Source organism: Micrasema longulum, unplaced genomic scaffold (genome assembly GCF_059751315.1).
Source record: "Micrasema longulum isolate JH-2025_06_02 unplaced genomic scaffold, ASM5975131v1 h1tg000306l, whole genome shotgun sequence".
Lineage (NCBI taxonomy): Eukaryota > Metazoa > Arthropoda > Insecta > Trichoptera > Brachycentridae > Micrasema > Micrasema longulum.
In genome coordinates this window covers 27,963-47,835 of record NW_028277510.1, presented here as the reverse complement: position 1 = coordinate 47,835, position 19,873 = coordinate 27,963, and the positions used below count along the sequence as shown (strand labels likewise).

The 19,873-nt window shown below is 32.2% G+C and overlaps 1 protein-coding gene across 1 annotated transcript; it reads right to left on the bottom strand.

The window, feature by feature from the left end:
* Positions 1-9,731: 9,731 nt before the first annotated feature.
* Positions 9,732-16,029, bottom strand: Coq6 (ubiquinone biosynthesis protein COQ6, mitochondrial). The gene is made up of 6 exons (XM_088224740.1): positions 15,847-16,029; positions 15,353-15,523; positions 13,589-13,770; positions 12,262-12,377; positions 11,798-11,964; positions 9,732-10,206 (listed from the first exon to the last, which is right to left on the bottom strand). The coding sequence occupies exons 1-6, from the start codon at positions 15,913-15,915 to the stop codon at positions 10,177-10,179; spliced, it is 735 nt and encodes a 244-aa protein (XP_088080866.1). The 5' UTR covers positions 15,916-16,029; the 3' UTR covers positions 9,732-10,176.
* Between the last annotated feature and the right edge of the window lie 3,844 nt (positions 16,030-19,873).

Genomic DNA, 19,873 nt, shown 5'->3' with positions numbered 1-19,873 from the left:
CGAAACTTATTTGAATAAGTAAGTTAATTAGTTACGTAAACCTTGACAAAGAAGCTTGTTTGCTTTGAAACCGGTCGGTGAAAAATAAAAATTAGTGGTTAAAAACAAAGTTGTTTTATTTATTTGATTATAATGAATAACCACAAAGTTAGTGCTTCAAATATAAACTTTATAAATTAAAAGTCATTTAGAAACGCCCAAAATTAGGCGTTCTCCTTGTTAAACCTTACGAGTTTATTATACATACCATGAAATAAAAGGCATACATTTAATGAGTAAATTAGCTTATTTTTAGCGCTGTTTGGTTCGTCGTTATTCAATAGGTCTGTAACGCAAACAGCGCACTAAATTCGGTGAACGTGCAATTGCGGTCGCAGGCCCTATGGTATGGAATGGTCTCCCAGCAAAGGTGCGAGGCGAGGCTGTGAGAGTGAATCGATGTTTCGGAAAAAAACTTAAAACCCACCTGGGCTGGTATTCCGAACGCGTTTACAGCGCGCTATAATCCGTATTTAGTACGTAAAAACGCGCTATACCGCGCTATAATTTCGTTTGGAATACTAGCCCTGGGCTGGTATTCCAAACGAAATTATAGCGCGGTATAGCGCGTTTTTACGTACTAAATACGCATTATAGCGCGCTGTAAACGCGTTCGGAATACCAGCCCTGTTCTTTAAATCATTTCAATAAATCCGCAGCATGTGATAACAAATTACTCAAATTACAAATTAAAACGTTTCAATTGAATTTATGTATTTATAGAATCACTTTGTAAAGCGCCCTTGAGGTATTATATTACGAAAATGGCGTTTTTATTTTTTATGTTAGACAATGGCAATACAATAACCAATTATAAAAGACAACATTTTTTTCATATATGTATTAATGGTAATGTACATTTGGGATACTTCCATAAAAATAAAACTTTTCAAACGTCTGCTTGTAAAAAGATATTTAAAATCGGCGGTGGAATCTAAAACGTCTGTCCGACGTCCGGGTCCGACCACAACCCCAAAGGTGGTTTTGGTCCGACACGCGCGGATACTTAAAAAAGGACCTTATTAAAGTATGTATTTTATTTTACATTCACGGCTCGAAGGCCTTTGACAAAATTAAACTACATAAATGTCAGTGTATACTCAGAAAAAAAGTAAATAATCAGTGAGGTTAATAAACAACCATAGTTGTAAAAAAGATATAAAAAATAATATTTTATAAATTATGTAGCAAAAAGTATAAAAAACAATTAAACATGTACATATATTTCATAAAACCTTCTAATTAAATATCTATGTGAAAAAACACTTATAACTTCATCATTGTCTATTTTTTTTAATGAACAAAAAAAAATATTTTTTTTATGAATACCATTATTTTATGCATAAAAATATACGAAAAAAAAGAAGATGGACCTGAGTACAGCTGAACGTAATCCGACACATCCCGACCGCAGGTTTCGGCTGAACCGAAGTTTCGGCCTATTTTCGGCCAAAACCGAAACTTCGGTAGGTCACTAGTAAATAACATTTTGTTGAAATATTTGTTTAGCAAAGACGTCATCGTAACTCAAGTGATGCATCACATTATGATGTCACTATTTTCCAATAATACTCGTAGTATCTTGGCAATAATATGCTTACGAAATTAAATTTCGTAATGCATTATCACTGCTGTATTTTCTATAATTTAAAATTATATTAATATTGTTAACGCTGACTCCTGACGACGAAAAAATGGTCAGGCTAATAAAATTTATTTCAATTTATTTATTTTAAATACGTTTATGTACATTACAAAAATATTTCAAGGCATCTAACACGAAAAAATGAACATTAAAATTTAAACATATAAAGTGGTTAATATAAAAATACCCAGCAATTATAAAAAAAGGATGCTCTCCTCTTTGAACTTTTTTTCACTAATATGAAAGATGTCGATATCCGAAAAGATAAGGTTGAGTAAAGACATTGCTCTTCCTACTGGCATTACCATCGGCAGGTTGGTTCTGCAACCTATTAAATAGTGGAGTGATATGACTGAATTCCAAAAATAAGTCTCTCTGCGGCATTCAATACAGACTATATTTATTTATTTATTTTCATTTTTAGTTCACAAACCGTAAAATATATCACAATATAAATACAATTTATAAAATGAAAAATAAAAAATAATAACGCTAAACATCTTTCACCACTTATATGTGAACACCAATAGTCACAAAATAAAAATTAAAAATTGTAAATAGACTAAAATTTAGTTTTCATCATATGTTATTAAAGCAGTTTATTAGAATTTATATAAGATTAATTTTAATAAATTTTAATTTAAGATAGGTGCAATTTATCCAATCGAATATAATTTTACTAGATTATTAATAAAGTCTCGTAGTAGTAATAAGTTTTTTTTAATGTACATCATACAGTACAATACAGTACAATAAAATAAAATAAATAAAAAAACAATGCGTACTCTTATTTAGTGTATCCGTTTTATTATTGTACACGTTAGTAGGGCGAGTATATATATTTAGGGTGTGTGAGGATGTTTGTAGGCGAGTCATTTGTTGATAGATGTATATTTTTTTTTCCAAAATGCACTAACTTTGGGTGATATTATAGCTTAAAAACCTGGTCTTTTTCAAGACGGATTTTTTTCTGATATGAAAAAAAAACTTTACAAAAACTGACTGTTTCCAGGAATTAGTCAGTTTAAGGAAAAAAATATTTATTGGGGGACTTATTTTATCTTTTTTTTTTATTTCAGTCTATAATAAAAAATATCGTTTCCGGAAAAAGTCGTAATTTGGAAATAGTCGATATTAATTTAACAAGAGGTAAAATAAAAACATTTTATCTACATGTGTATTTTTACAGCTACGGGATTCTACTTTAAAATGTCAGCACAACCCTCCGACGACAATTCGTGACGTCCAGGGTAGAGCGATTTCAAAATTTAAAGAAAATATAGCGATGATAGTAGGTACCTACGATACATTATAATATATATATTTTTAATTACTTAGTTTGATAGTATATTAACAATGGAATGGGAGGTAAGTATACACCGTATTTTTCGAACGACAAGACGCACTTTTTTCTCTGAAAATTCAACAAAAAATTGGGATGCGTCTTATGGTCCGATGCGTTTTATCGTCCGCAAAATACGGTAATATGTAACGTATTGTAATTTATAATATATCTATGCCATGTATATGGTATATAGGTAGTATTATAGTTTTACTATTTGAAAATGATGTTGCTAATAGTTGTAGTAGACTCTGCTCTGTATTATTTCAACACGGAACGGTAAATACACAGTAATATTATTTTACTAGAAGTATTATACCTCTGTAGGTATTTGTAACCATTTCATGTTGGTGAATAGGTACTGCTTTGATACTACTGTCACGCCCAGAGATTATACACGTATATTATAGTTCGTATAGTCACGTCTACAGTCTACACTCCTACACGATTTTCATCAGAGATTCACACGTGTCAAACCCACGTGATTAACGTTATTTTTAAGTAGGTTGGTATTTTTAAACGTCAGACATTCCAAATATTCATATTATGCTCACCCAACGCATTCAAAATTTTATGATACGTAGGTTGGTAGGTAAAAGGCAAGTTAAAAATCAAATATTACAATGAGAAATAACCACAAATCTTTTATATCGGAGTTGCTCATTTTTTTGCCTTGCTTATTATGTAAAAGGCTTATATTAACTGCAAAAGGTATGTTACTTCTAATTTCTATGACTGATAGTGTGAGGATCTGGTGGGATAATCGGTTGTGGCTTTGTTAAGGAACTTCTCCGTATTTGTTTTAAGAAGAGGAAACTACAGAAAACTCATTCAGGAGAAGCCGGACTATTGACAGGCATCAACAGACCTTCCGTTCCACTTTGAGAGCGTTCGGCATTTTGCATCCTATTTTTATTTATTTCAACAATTACCTTTACTATTTTTACCATGTATGATATTACCTCAGGCGATAAGTCTTTATGACTTATTACTGTTACGATATCTTCTAGGTCCTCATCCAGACTTGTACATCGCGCCTCTAGCTTCATTCGCTCTAAGCTTAAAATGGGACAGTGCATCAATAAATGAGGGACATCTTGGGGTGTTTCGTCATCAAATGGACAGCAATTGATTTCCGAGAGCTTAAAACGGTGAAGATAATCACAAACCAGCTATTAATCAATGTTTGTTTTATTAAACTTTTTACTTATTGTACTTTCAGTATTCTTTTAACATAATCACAATCATTGAAATCGATAAGTTACACAATTTCGGCATATCAATATTATTAAAAAATATGGATTTGACCGGTATTAAACACCATGGCAGGTTATACCAGCGACTACGTGAGTAATACCGGTCAAGCTTTGTTCAGGCATAAGTCGCAGATATAACCCTCAGGAGAGTCATACCCGGAGCCTAGAGACCACAACGGCACGGGATATAGTTACGCCACCCGTTTTATATGTGTGGGTGCGCGGGAACGTAGTAATACGAGTGACATTGTTATGACCGGTATTACCTCCTGACCGGCATTACCCGGTTTTATCCTACAATCTAAAGAAGGTACAGTTCATTCAATATTCAATAACCTTTGCTTTGTGTGTGTGTTCACATAAATCATTTTAGTGTGTCTACTAACACATACTCTAAGACTAACACAAACGAAATTTGTATGTTTACTTGGTTCACTGACAGGCACTAACACAAATAATCAAACTTATTACACATTCTAACGCACTGTAGGTACATAGATAAATCGTATCTATTTCTATGTAAACGTTAATGTCAAAATATTTTTTTTTATAGATGACGACTGGTTAGTAGGTGTGTAGGGGAGTATGGGTTACAGTGGATCACTTATTTTTAAACCTCCGTAGATCTGAACTTTATCATTAAATTATAGTATCTTTGATAAAATCGATAGAGGCATTCATACCCTTCAAAATAATGGTTTCGGTTTTCCATTTAATAGCTTATTTATAGAATCGAATTATTTAGATAGTATTTTTTTTTATTAATTAAAGGTAATTGATCCGCTGTGATCCAGAAGTAGGTCACGGTGGATCAACCTTAGGGTTACAGCTGATCAGACTGAATACACTGAATTATGCTATTAAAATAAAATAAAAGGTGTTAATTTAAATAATGAGCTGTTTGTTTTAATTAAAATAATAATCTGTTTTCCACCGTGGCGCAGTTGGTTAGACAGCCAACTGTGAAACTGGCGTCGTGGGTTCGATTTCAAAAAAAATTGTCAGTTGCAAGAAAAAAATCCAAGAAAGATTTTTTTCTCAATTGGTCTGGGTGTTGTGGTGTATTTTTCATTACCTCCTTCTGTATTCCCTCTATCCCACTTGCTGATAAGCCTCAAAATATAAGCTAAGCGGGTATTTCCTTTTAATTTATTTTTTTAAGTTTTAAAGTCTCAATCTTGCAGGCTTTAAAGTTTAAAGCTTTGAAGCGAGTTTATTTGGAGTATCAATAATGGACTTCCCTTTCCATCTTGATGCTCTTTCCTATTTTCTTGGACCTACCTTTGGCAATCCACGAAACTGGAAACGACATACAATTTTTTAAAGTAAACATAACATAAATAAATTAAAAGAAAACAAATAACAAATAAGCCAATCACAGGTTTTCACAAGTAGCATAATAAGTTTAAAAAGATTCCCGAACATAAAATGATCAGTTATCTAATGTAAATCCAAAAGAAAATTAAAAAAAACTACGAATTATTTTGAAAGCAAACGCCGCACGTCATTATGATTATTCACAAATATGTTTAACGATTTTGTTATTACATTAAAATTAATAAAAGTTGGCCATAAATATGAACTTTGCCTATGATTAGATGAAACAAGAGGAATATGAAGAAGAAGGTTATGCCTTAGAACTTTGGAAGGAACATTAATTTGCATTTGAGAGTTTGCATAGTAGTTCAGGACAGTCAATTGACAGGCAATTTTTAATAGATAAATTATATCAGTTATTTTACGACGTTTTTGCAGAGGTTAAGTGATGTTTTTTTTTGCATTGAAAACATACTTCCCTGATTTTTACTAAAGTTTCATTAGTTTTTATTGCTTTTTTGGAGGTTGTATATTTTTAGGTATTTATTTATTTCAGATAAAACTTTTTGTTTTTTCTTAGATTCATATTTATTTATATTTTGTACACATCAAAATAACTATTAAAATGTGTTAGGCAATTTTTTTTTGCCGATTTGTAACGTATGTTTGAAAAAGTGCTTATAAAATACGATTTTTCATGAGTCTGGAGGTACGAAATTTATTAATGTATTCCGCAACTGTATAAAAATGAACGCATTTATCAACTAAAATGAAACTGGGTCATTGGGCAGTAAAATGTATTATGTATTTGTTTGACACAGTTTGGGTTTTCAGACGACTCGACACAAAAATAAATCTGAAAAGAAAGCTGATAAAACGACATACTTTGGGTAACATTTATGGTGTTTTATTATTATTTTACACCATTAACATATTACAACAGAGATGGAGAACTTTTTAATGAAGGAAATATGGAACTCTAGTCATTTGCAGGGCTTACGACCTGTCATCGGCTGGTTTAGAAGAAATATGGATGTTCAAACATAGGTAGAACGGGGAATGTTACACAGTGTGTAATGTGGCCACCTTAACCAGCCAATGTCGGATGACGGGTGGAGTGCTAATGTGTGCGGATAGGGAAATGATTACCTTTAAAGCTTATATTTTACGTCCACCCTGCTAAATCGAACCCAGTAGCTCAACCACAAATAACAATCGACGTGTTAATAAGCGACGTGATAACAATTTCTCACCATGGTTGTTTATTGCATTCGCGATCACAATGGAACATCTAATATTAAATGTCAAAATATTTACCCACGTTTCGCGACGTATAATCCTGCTGTGCAATCACATATTTGAATTTCACCGGTGTAAATATGGAAAATATTCCAGAACTGCTATTTTTATTTGTTATTTATCATGCTATTCATTGCATTTAGCTGGCGGTTGGCAAGCCAAATGTCAAGAAAAGCAGTCGCCATAGTAATTGTAATTTAATTGTCACTTTTTTGTATTAGATACTCCTTAGTTACTATTTTGCAAAAGCAATATATTGTTTTATTTTTTATAGTAAACGCCGATTTTTCGCCAGTGAACTGTATTTATTTACGAGAAAAACAAAAAAACAAACCGACAACAGCGTTGACTTAGAGATTACACACGCGTTGACTTATGACTACGATACCTAACTTAAGCATGTTCATTATTGTTTATTGTGATCGCTCAAATGCTTAGCATGATTTTAAGCACGTCGATAGTCATTTGTAATTGAGCTACCGGATCTCATGAACGGTGAGCAAACAAGCCAATCCCTACACAGCGAAATTGCCATTTTTGAAGGACTTAAAACTATAAATTTCCATTTGTATCATAATAATTTAGAATTTGCTTTGTATTTGCAGTTCTTGTAATTACAAATAATATGAAATGTCGCAGTTGAAAATGAGTCACTATTGATGATCAATACTGAATACGCGAAATCACCTGAGCACATATACCTAAGTATTTATTTGTGTAATCGGTGATGAAATTCCTATCTTGTTACACACAATACTATGTTGCACAAAATTTAAATAAGAATTTGTGATCTAAATTTGTTGCAACAGAGAGGATATTTTTTTTAGAAGGGAATATGGATGTCTATGCCTAGATCTATACCCTAATTAGAGTTAAAGTTTCAGTTAGAAAACTATTTATTTATACATGCATTTAATATTTTTTTAAAATAAATAATTTCATTTACATATTATGAAAGCTAATATATTACCAAGTCTTGCAGAAAGCGTATAAACGAGTGGAATTCTAGCAACATAAAAATGATTTCTAAAAGTTTACAACTAATACACACTTTACTATAATAATAATACACTACATACAACAATATACTACAATAATACAACAATAATAATACTACAATAATACACTATAATAATAATACACACTTTACTTATAATAATACAAACATTCAATTAGATGAATCTCACCCGCATAAATAAAGGTTTCAGCTCTTTAACTTCACAAACATCAACAGGTGAAAGAATTGAAGGAATATAGATGTTCAAATATAGGCAGAATAGTGAATGTTACACAGTGTGTAAAGTGGTTACTTAAACCAGCCATTGACAGGTCATAAGCCCTGTAGATGCCTAGACTTCCATATTACCTTTTCTTAAATGTTCTTCATCTCTGTTGTAATATGTTAATACACACTACATTGAGCAAAGAAGCAGTAAATTTGGCAACTGTACATGATGCAATGGCACCAAAAGTAAATAGTAAAAAACTAAAATTTAGCATTCCTTCATAGTATGGTTAACAAGATGACGAAAACGATGGCCGATACTCGAAGGGTAGGTGTGTTAGGTGTTTAGCGTCTATTCTCTACCTAGTAACTATAAAACATTTGGATATTTAAAAAAAAAAATATATGGGAGTTGCGTTTTTTTGCCTTGCTTATTATGTACAAGGCTTATATTAACTGCAAAAGGTATGTTCCTTCTAATTACCCTGACTATAGAGTGTGAAGATCTGGTGGGATAATCAGCTGTGGCCCTGTTAAGGAACTTCTCCGCATTTGCTTTAAGAAAAGGAAACCACAGAAAACTCATACAGGAGAAGCCGGACAATCGACAGGTATCAACAGACCCTCCGTTCCACTTTTAGAGCGATCGGCATTTTGTAATCAGGAAATGGATAAGGAAATGATTATGAAATAAAAACACACAAAAACAATTTAAACTCATGTATTTACCCAGTTACACTTTGTGTATGGTCCTTAAAAAAAAAAATAAAAAAAATAATAATAAAAAAAATTACCTACTATATGAAGTACAATTCTTTATTCTTATTAATTTCATTTAAATATAATTATTTTTATAATAAAAAAACCAGCGTTAAAGATGTCTCAAATGTGATCGAACCGTCACACAAAAATTTCACACACACGTCAAAATTCAACAATTATTTCTATAACATGCATGTAAATTACAATGAACTTCCACAAAGGATTTTGACTAACAAACTTTAACATGTGTAATGGTAACTAAATGTAACGGCCTCGTGTTGTAATGGTCAGTGCATTTGCCTACTACTCAAGAGGTCTCGGGTTCAATTCCCAAAATGGTGGATATGAAATATTTATTCGAAAGGGAATTTTTACACTAGAATACTTCATAGTCCCGACTAGTACCCGAAGCGTAAGACTGATCATCTTTTGTAACAAAAATGATCACGATACGCTGCGATTGGTGTACCAATGCAGTGCCCTATGCACCATTAGGTGCAGTAAAGGGAATGATGATAACGGTGATGAACTTTAACATAAATAAACCTTGATTTTTATTTCATTATAAATTATAATCTTTCAGCTGTAAATCAATTATATTGGGAAAAACACGAGCTAAACTTACTAGATAAAAAACTACGGATTGACTTTCATTTGATTATCACTACATATCTATACTTCCTTTTCTATTTAAATTGTTTTTATAGTTTTACATAAACTAAGAGACATGTTTTCGGTTTTCATAAGACATGTTTTCTGTAAAAACGTTGAAGGTTTTCATGATTTATCACTGTTTTTAATGCTATCAGGATTTACTTTTAATTTTGTTGATAGAAAAACATAATAAAGAATAATTACGAAACTTTTATTTACAAATTTAAAGAATACAATTTTATCACAAGTTTAGTACAGAAAATTACTTAATATTAAAACAAAAAACACATCATTAGTCAAAAGCAAATGAAGACTGCCTTTTAAAATTTCAAAAGTCACGAACTAACAATTTTTCAAGAGTGTTTAAACTGAATACCACGGTTTTACTCTTGTTTTTATGTCTTTTAATGAAATAAAATTATAGACATACTTTCAGTGCACTGTAAAGAGATTAAAATTTTTACCTTTGTACCTTTGAATTTAAAAAATAATATTTCAAAGGAACGATTGTATCAAGAGAATGATGAAATCCAATAATACTATTTTGTGGAAATTTTGGACATTTGATGTTTTTAGAACAAGGTCTTTAATAAATTTCACATCCTAATGGTGATGTTGATACCACGAGCACATCAGTTCATCCCATGGCGTGACTCATAATTGCTCTCTGAAAATAGATAGAAATAAAACAAATATAATAAAAATAAAAGTGGCTTAGTATCTTTTCACCAGAACTATTTTTTTAAATAAATCTATACATTAATAAAGTGATCTTCCAGTTATCTGCCGCCCGAAAACAGGGTAAGTGTGTTGTTGTCTGTGTATTATATTTGCGTATGTCAGCATTTTTGGTTAATGTTATATCATCACCTTGTATGTTTCCCAATGCAATTATGTATACAATTTTTATTGTCTCAATAATTGTCATAGTATTTTATGCCAAACTGTCATATTTTTTCAGTTCAATCGTCGGAGTCAAGTAGGGTAAGTTGTATATTAGTTTTATGATTTATTTAGTTGTCTTTGTATCCATGTTATATCAGTATTGTTACCGGTTTCCCAGATGGCAATCATGCAGCTCAATTTGCTTTTAACATAAGCTTCATGCATCGTAAATACATACAAATTATATTTAAAATTGGTGTTTTGAAAAACAGTTTTATTATAAAATTTGTAGTATATCTAGAAATTAATATTTTTGAAAGGTTCCATTATCCGGTATAGTTAAATAAATGTCGGTACTATGACAAAAAAATAATATTTTAAACTCAAAAGTAATGTTTCTAAAGACTGTATGTTGGTTCAGTTCTTTACAACATCAAGAACATGATTTGTACCGGTTAAAAAGCCCAGAGAGAATAAAATATTAGCCTTGCTGGACAGTTCTTAAATCCCTTCATGAAATGATACCTATCGGACATCTGTATTAGAGAAAATATTTAAATAAAAGAAAATCTACTCTTAAGGCCAGCATTTGAATCAGCTAGAGGAAAACTTATCAAACTCTGACGCTACCTTAACACTAGGTTCGACGATTGTGTTATTGCCGTAGCCGGCGTCTCTGCCTGGAACCGGTCGCCTTCACAAGTGCAAATCATTGACAGTCCCACTCAGTTCAGATCTCAACTGACGTTGCACTATTTTCGTTTATCATACCCTTAATTTTAAAATCATAAAGTTTAATATGTAGTGTTATCTTGGTTAGAATGTAAGTAGTATAAAATTGTGAAGCGCTCTTGAGGTGATTTTTTACTAAATAAAAAAAATAGTGCTACTTAAATTAGCCAAATATTATTATTATTACTAATTTTTGCAATAATTTGAGAATTGATAAATACAGGTGGCCCAGAACTTCCATGAGTTCTGTTTCACGTTACCATGATTTCATTACATCAAATCGTCGGGATCGTAGAACAACGGCGGATGTTCGAAAAATGCGACATTCTTTTATATTTGATATTGAAAAAGTTAAATAAAGGCTCTTTTTCCAAGTTAAAAAAAAACGTATATAACTAACCACAGTATAAAATGATATACTTTTATACTTATGAAGTTGTGACATAAAATGTAAAAAAAAAATTATACCGCTCTCACGTAAAGTTGAAGAAAATCATATGCGTTGTTCTACGATCTTGACGAAATACACCAATCGGCTTTTGAATTTGAACCTGGGTCCTATTGCCATCAGATCCTTATGAGGCCCTTGTATTATTTATATTATCTTTTTAGTTTCATCATTGTTAGATTAATTGAACTACCTTTAGCGGAGTGAGTGAATGTGTTATCTGCAGTCCTAAACTTCTCAGGAGAACTGCGGGAGCAAACTCACACGAGTACAGTTTCTGTAGTCCATCTATAGCCAGAGCTGTTGGGAACACGTGTCGCTGGCGTTTTGTCTCGTACTCCAAGAGATGACTCTTGTCACCTTAAAAAAAAGTGCATAATTCATTGATGGAAACAATTTAACAACTCATAACCAGAAGAAAAAAACTATTGATGTACAGATTTCATTTATTCATACAAATTTCCATTACGAGAGAAAATATCACTGGGAACTAAGCTTTTGAAATATAATTAATGATACAATCTCACTGGGGATTAAACCCAGGGCTCTGGAGAAGAAAGCTAGTGTCTTTAGGAGAGTCATACCACAAAAAATTTGGATAAAAAAAGTTTAAAGTTATACGGCACTGAAACAGAGATGAAAAATAATGTATTTTACCAATTGGGGAACCAGTGTATACTGCATCCGCCAAGATCTGCACCAGCTCAGCCACATCGCCAAAGCCCAGGTTAACTCCCTGTCCAGCGAGCGGATGCACTCGGTGAGCAGCATCACTGTAAAAAAAGTACACATTTAAAATATAAATCAAAATCCTGGGAAGCATTTCCTGAGTAATAGGGTTGTTGATGGTTGGAATAAGCTCCCACAAGAACTGATCTCAATGTGTAGTCTTAATGGGTTCAAAAATGGACTAGATTTGTTTCGCAAAAGTTAAAGTGCGCTAACAGCTAACTTTCTTTAAAATAGATTTAAGCATATCAGTTTGAAGCTGCTGGCTTAAAATTAATAATGATAATAAATTTAATTTAATCAATAATATTTTGAGTGTGTTCATATAGTAAGAAAATATATTTTATAAAAGTCACTTGTCTAAAATCTTCTATTGAATTTATTTACAAAAAGACATGGAATGCCATCTATGGATGATTGATGTAAATATTTAGAAGAAAAATGTAGATTTTCGAAACTTTTAACTAAACTATAGCAACTACTGTTTCTCTCAAAATCTCACACTTTTAATGGTTAAAGAGGATAATGTAGTCATTTAACTTGCGAACAACCTAGGACCAACAGAAAAAGAAACAGTTTTTTGTATAGAGCAATTAATTTTTTTCAATTCACTTTCTAATGATCTAAAAAATATACAAAACATGTACGTACTTAAAAAACACCTAAATAAAACAGTTCTTACAGCCCGTGTGACGAGTGATATGTGATGTTATTTTATTGAATTTTTATTTGACACTATTGTGTTATTATATATAATATCCCCTCATACCAGCACTTTTGCTGATTGGGAATATTTCGTACTAATAAAATATGTAATAAAATGTAATATGTAAAGTTTAAAAGTTTAAGGTCTATAGTTCTACATTATCTCTGAATGTGACTTTTAAAAAAATGAGAGTTTGTCATTTTGTTGCCTTGCTTATTATCTATATTTACTGCAATAGGTATGTTCTTTCTAACTGCTTCATTGTGTGTGGATCTGGCGGGATAATCGGCTGTACCCATGTTAAGGATCTTTTCCAAATAAAGGAGAGAGCTTTTTCAGGAGAAGTCCGACTATTGACAGACATTGACAGATCTTCAGTTAAACTTTGATAGTGTTTGGGATTCAATGTCTTATTTTAAATTATTTATTTACTATTTTGACCATTTATGATATCTCTCAGATCCTCATTCAGACTTCTACATCCCTAATAGGATAATGCGTCAAATGCATCAGGTGGCAGGGTGATTATTATTATCAAATGACTCTTACCCGATAAGTGCTACGGATGGAGTCACATATCGGCTAGCGTGACCAAAGGCCAGGGGAAAGGCAGCGCGTTGGCTGACCTCCTGCAGGGGAGGGGGCACCTGCCGTAGCCCAGAGCCCCCCAGGAAGGCCCCCAGGGCTCCCACGGCTGAATCTACCAGCTTACTACGAGGATAGGTTTTATGCTGAAAGGAGAAAGGTAGAAGGTAAAGTGACAAAAATTTTATAATGAAAAAAATATGAAGGCTGCAGTCTGGAAAACTGCACGCAAAATGAGGAAATCATACGATTTTGCCATTTTAAAATTAATGTTTTTTTTTAATCGCGCAGTAATAAAAAAACAATAATTTTTAAAGGTATTTCTGTTAAAAAAACAATACAAGCATTTTAAATCGCATAAATTTTTGTGACATTTTCCTTTATTTCTACGTAAAATTATGCTTTCGGTAATATTTAAAAAAAATATATTTATTGAAATATTTTAGTTGAAACCTTTTTTTATAAAATTGTAGTCTCCTTTTTAAAAAAAAAGTAGATAATTCTGGTTGTAATATTCAATTTATAACAATATCTTATTAGTATTACCGATATCACTTTCATGTTCAATTTATTGTCTTCAAATTATTCCAACAAATTTTTGTTTGATACTTAGTCTTTATTGAGATCCCAGAAAAGTTTAGTCTAAATTTGAAATGGCATAATCTGCCGGTCTAAAAGTAATTATATTTTACTTACATAAAACTTTTAAGTATATTTTTTAACAGAAATACCTTTCAAAATTATTGTTTTTATGCAATTTATGTTTTTTAAATTTTTTTATTATTGCGCGATTAAAAATAACATTAGTTTTAAAATGGCAAAATCGTATGATTTCCTCATTTTGCATGCGTTTTACCAGACTAAAGCCTTAATGTTTTCTACAGAGCTAAAATTAAGAATAAACAATAACTACCAAATCTACACACTGTGACATTATTAGTATTCTTCTTCTTCTTCTCCCTGCTCCTTTATCCTGGTTCGTCCAGGGTCAGGCCTTCTTGTACAAAATCGTCAGGATTAGTTCCTGGGTTGTCTTTCATATTTTGTCTGTTTGGAGATTTTGGTTTGGCAAGTGTTTTTATGTCCGGTTGCCACCTGACTACAAGACCTCCTCAAGATGTGGGCGGCGCGATTGACCCTAGGGGTTCTTCTGCTGCCATCCCTACTGTGAACTATAGCCCAAACTTATAGTGCTGTCCCTACCTCTTCTCTTATTATTTCGGAGAAGCCTAAAGACAGAGGTTTTATTAGGAGTGTCCGTCTTCTGCCTGTTGGTTCGCACGAAGCAATTTTACTTCACTCCTACCCCTCAAATACTCAAGAGAGACATGTCGATGGGCATTCTCCTATTCGCCACCCGGGGATGTGCTATCTAGAGGACAGGCTCCCCTGAGAGGTGACATTTTTATTATTATCCGAATCAATTTAAAACTTTTTTTTTTTGCATTGTAATTGATAATCGGTAGTCGACTTCGTGGTGCAGTGGTCAGCGCGTGTGCCTACCGTGCAAGAGGTCTCGGGTTCGATTCCCGACATGGTTGACATGAAATATTTATTTAAAAAGGTGATATTACACTAGAATATTTCATAGTCCCTGGATTGGACCTGAAGCTTAAGACTGATCATCTTATCTTCATGTAACAGAAATGATCAAGATATGCTGCGGTTGGTGTACTAAAGCAGTGCCCTATGCACCATTAATACTGTGTGTAAGTGTGATTTAATTACCAGAGCATGAGTCAAGGCGTCGATGAATTCCTGAGGGGGAAGTTGCATCAAGTTTTTGGCTTCCTGGGGGCTAGTGCTCCACACCAGGGAACTGTGGCACGGGTCCAGGGGGAGTAGGGCTACGGGGCCCGATGGCAGGAAACGCTGCCAAGCTGTTGTGTTCTCTGTTGCCTGAACATAGAAATTCACATAAAAACATGGATAATATTATGTAAAATTATATTTGAAGCACAACTTTGTGATTTTTCGTGTTAAGTAATATAACTACGCATTTGGTTTGTGTAAAATCACTCAAATAAATTTTATATGCCGGCCGGTTTCAAAACATGGCCCTTATTCCTTTTCTGAGAATTTATAGCCTGGACATAAAACATTGAACATAAAACATGGTGTTTTGAGGAATCTACATACTTTATTTGGTAAGATTTTATTTTGACTTTTATTCTATTTTTTAAAGTATCTACAGCTAAAAACACATGTAGAAATTAACATACCTCAGCAAGTTGTAAGGTAGCCACGACCCCCATCTGGCCATACTTCCAGGATACAAATTGAACTCCCATTTTCTGTCGGACCTTGGAGTTCGCACCGTCAGCACCAAGCTAAAAGTAACAACAAAATGAATAGAAAGACAAATATCGTAACAGAGAGAGATTTGTTTTAGGAAGAGAATATGAGCAGTCATTTACAGAACTTATCAATTATTTGCGCACACTTAAAAGAACTCCTAATATCAACAATGTTTTAAGTATGCCCAAATGTTTGGAGACAGGATGGATTTCATCCCTAGGAAGGAACATTGTTGATTAAAGTAACTGGTATAATCAGTATAAAAATTGGATAATTGTTTTCAGGCGTTTCCTAGTAGGTGAATTTGTTCAGCCGGATGATTCTCACCCACATGATAAAGGTTTCAGCTCTTTTACTTCACAAATATAAACAGATGGAAGATTTGAGGAAATGTGGACGTTTAAACATAGGGGGATTGAATGAACAAATAATGCACATCTAAAAATAAAATCGTAGCATAAATTAAATGGATGATAAACTACAAAACGAAGATTTCATTATTTAAATTTTGGATTTCTTCAATTGTTAGCACTTTCTAGCTGTTTCGCCATGTTACGGCATTTTCAAATGAGTTGTGAAATGCCGTAACTAGGCGAAACCAAGTCTTGCTTGGTCGTCCTCGTCACCATTTGTTCTCACCACATATGCCACAAAACATCTAAGTGTCCCTTTCTTAATCATTAATTTAACATATTAATTATACCGTTCTCAGATTTGGACTTGCGCCTGATTTCATAATGAGGAAGTTCAAGGTCTTTTTAAAATATTTTTACTTGTCAATAGACTATAAAACTAAGCCCAAAAAAAATAAATATATATATTATCATCAGCGCTATGTTTTTTTAAAGTTTTGTATTTCTGAAACAACTGCGCATGTGACGTCAGAGGTTCTTCTCTGTTAGTTTTTCCGATTGGTTCGTTTAAGGTAAGCAAACCGGATATCCTTCACAGCTCTCATATCATTGGATGGTTCATATGAACCAGTGACGTCGTTTAAAGTAGTGCATTTTTATTAAATGTTTTTTATTATTTTTTTCGTACATTTTCAAGAAACTTTGTCGTACAAATGAATGCTCTAATTTTTACCGAGCGCAAGAAAACATTTTTTGTATCCAATTTCCCGTAGGGCTGAAGTTCCTCATTGTCTGCCATACATACATAGATTTTAATTTCAATATTGTCAGTTTAAAAAGGGTAACAAGTGTTATGTTATTTTTTGTGAATTCATAAAATTTTTAATAATGTGACAGTACTTTTTTTTATAATATACTATTTTGGTTGAACAAAAATACAACCTGAGAAAACAACTAAAAATATTTTTTTTTATTTTGTATTTATAAATTTATTGCAAAAAAATAATATACATACTTAATAACAGGGAATCTATATAAAACCAATTAGTGTTAAATGAAAACGGAGTGTTCTCTGTTTATGATAGTCTCCATCTAACAAGGCACAGCCTGTTCTATGAGAGGGAATGAGTGGGAACCTATATTAAAAACCAAAATTTAAAAATATATTTATTCATCATAATTTTCCTATATGACTCTTTTTTGGCTAGTCCAACCTGAATTGTGTGTATTTAAAAAATATATTTACGCTTCTTATTAAAAGTTTTGATTATATTTTATATAAGAAAGGTTAAGAAAGGCTCGCTAAATACATTAAAACGCAAAGATTATTAATATCATTCATTTTTATTCATTTCACATTCAATTTACATTCAGTTTTTTATTATGACTTTAAATATGTTTCTTACTATGTATTCTGTTTTTATTTCGCATTTTACTGAGTTTCAAAATATTTTTATAGACATATTTATGTATTTTAATGGTTTTTACTATGTTTTCACTGCATTTATTACTTTGTTATTATCATATTTTTTGCTACGTTTTTTACTACATTTTTACTATGTTTTTACTACATTTTTATTATATTTTTACTACATTTTAATTGTTTAAATGTTTTTACTAAATATTTACTATGTTTTTATTACATTTTACTATGTTTTTACTACATTTTTTACCATGTTTTTACTCCATTTTTTACTTTGTTTTTCACTTTGTCCTGTATCTTTATAACTGTTTCTATATATTGATTACTGTTTTTTAAATATTTTTTGACTGTCTTAGAACGGGGCAAATAACCCTAGTTAGACAGTCAAAGCAACTTTACATAAATTATAATTTTGTGTAGGTATTTAATATAATGATAATAATAAATAAATAAATCATCCATTGATTGTTTAATTCACGACCTTATCATACCTGTTATTGTGAAATATATTCAAGAAAAACTGGTATTACAGAAACCAAATTAATAATATTGTATTTAATGTATTTACAGCAAGGTTAATCAATGTGTAAGTATGGATAAACATCATCAAGTATGGTATTATGGTAAAATTAACCTGAGAATGATTTAACTTATTTTAATCCAAAAGTACTATTTTTTAATATAAAAAAAATATGCATACATGACGGCAATACAAGAATACTAAATTTATTAAACTGCTTAACCCCTAAAGTCTAATTACAAAAATAATAACTGGTATTTCAATGTAAAAAAATATTTGTAAAAAAAAAACTACTAATACTACCATCACATCTTTTCCAAGGGTAGCCAGAGAGGATGGAATGCAATACGGATCTGTTCTGATATACATTCCTAGTTTCTTCCACATTCGAATATTTTTTATTTACAAATTAATTTACACCTTTTTACCCCCTCCTTTCTTCATAGTATAGTGTCATGTCAGTCAATTTTTATTTAAAAAAATATATATACAGGAAGTGGCATAATGAATGTATAACCTTATATCTACTTCGTATGGGGTAAGTCATCATGGTTCAGGAAATCGAAAATTGTGTTTGGGGAAAGTCTCTATAAAATAAAAGAAAGTAAGTCAAAAGTGATGGTATTTGAAAGGGATAGTGAGGTTACTGACTGCATAATAAATGTAAACAACGAATGTCTCGAGCAAGTAGAAGAATTTGTGTATTTGGGAAGCATGCATTCAAGAGATGGAAGAGTAGAAAAAGATGTTGAAAGAAGAGTGAATGCGGGCAACAAAATGAACGGAGCACTAAGCACAGTAATTTCTAATAAAAATATGTCAATCGAAGCTAAACTGGCGGTGCACAATGGAGTTTTAGTCCCAACACTTATGTATGGAAGTGAAACATGGAACTGGCAGAGGAAGGATGAAAGCCGAGTGAACGCGGTTGAAATGCGATCTCTTAGACGAATGTGTGGGAAATCAATGTATGACAGGGTTACGAATGATGAAATCAGGCGAGAGTGTAAATCTGAGTCAAGTATAATTGATAAGATTAAGGAAGGGTCTCTGAGATGGTTTGGTCACGTAGAACGAATAGACGACGAAAGAATGGTAAAACAAGTATATATGGCGAAAATTAACGGCAACGCGAGACGAGGACGACCAAGAAAGACGTGGCATGATCAGATAAACCAAAATCTTAAGTCTGGTCATGTCAAAAGCAGACAGAACCGAAGGGCATGTATGACAAGATGTATGAATGTGGAAGAGGCTAGGATTGTATCCCAGGATAGACGTGTGTGGCGGTCCATTCTCTCTGCCTACCCCTACGGGGAAATGGCGTGATGGTAGTAGAAAAGTCTCTTAGTTTTTAAGTTAACCGACATTTATTGAAATTTTAAGAAAATTACACCCTTCGCCAGTCTTTTTGGTGGTAAGATTGCAAATCAAAGAATTTTCGCAACCTGTTTTTTGGATAGTAGTCTTGGATAGATGGGCTATCGAGTGTATATTGCCTTTTGTGTTTTTATTTAAAGCAAAAGTAACTTTAAGTTTAATGTTTTGCTCATTTTTCTGCAAGTTTGATCTCTTGCTGCGTAAAATGTAAGGTCATCTGATTGACTAATTAAGAAATAAATAGCTTATTTCATTGAGATTCCAAAATGGTATAA

What these genes read in the sequence shown, in the direction of transcription:
- Coq6 (XM_088224740.1), bottom strand. Translation starts at nt 15,915, where the DNA reads ATGGGAGTTCAATTTGTATCCTGGAAGTATGGCCAGATGGGGGTCGTG. An exon ending in CCATCCGTAGCACTTATCGG is followed by an intron (nt 12,378 to 13,588) that starts GTAAGAGTCATT and finishes CTTTTTTTACAG; the next exon opens with TGATGCTGCTCACCGAGTGC. An exon ending in ATTCACTCACTCCGCTAAAG is followed by an intron (nt 10,207 to 11,797) that starts GTAGTTCAATTA and finishes ATCTATTTTCAG; the next exon opens with AGAGCAATTATGAGTCACGC.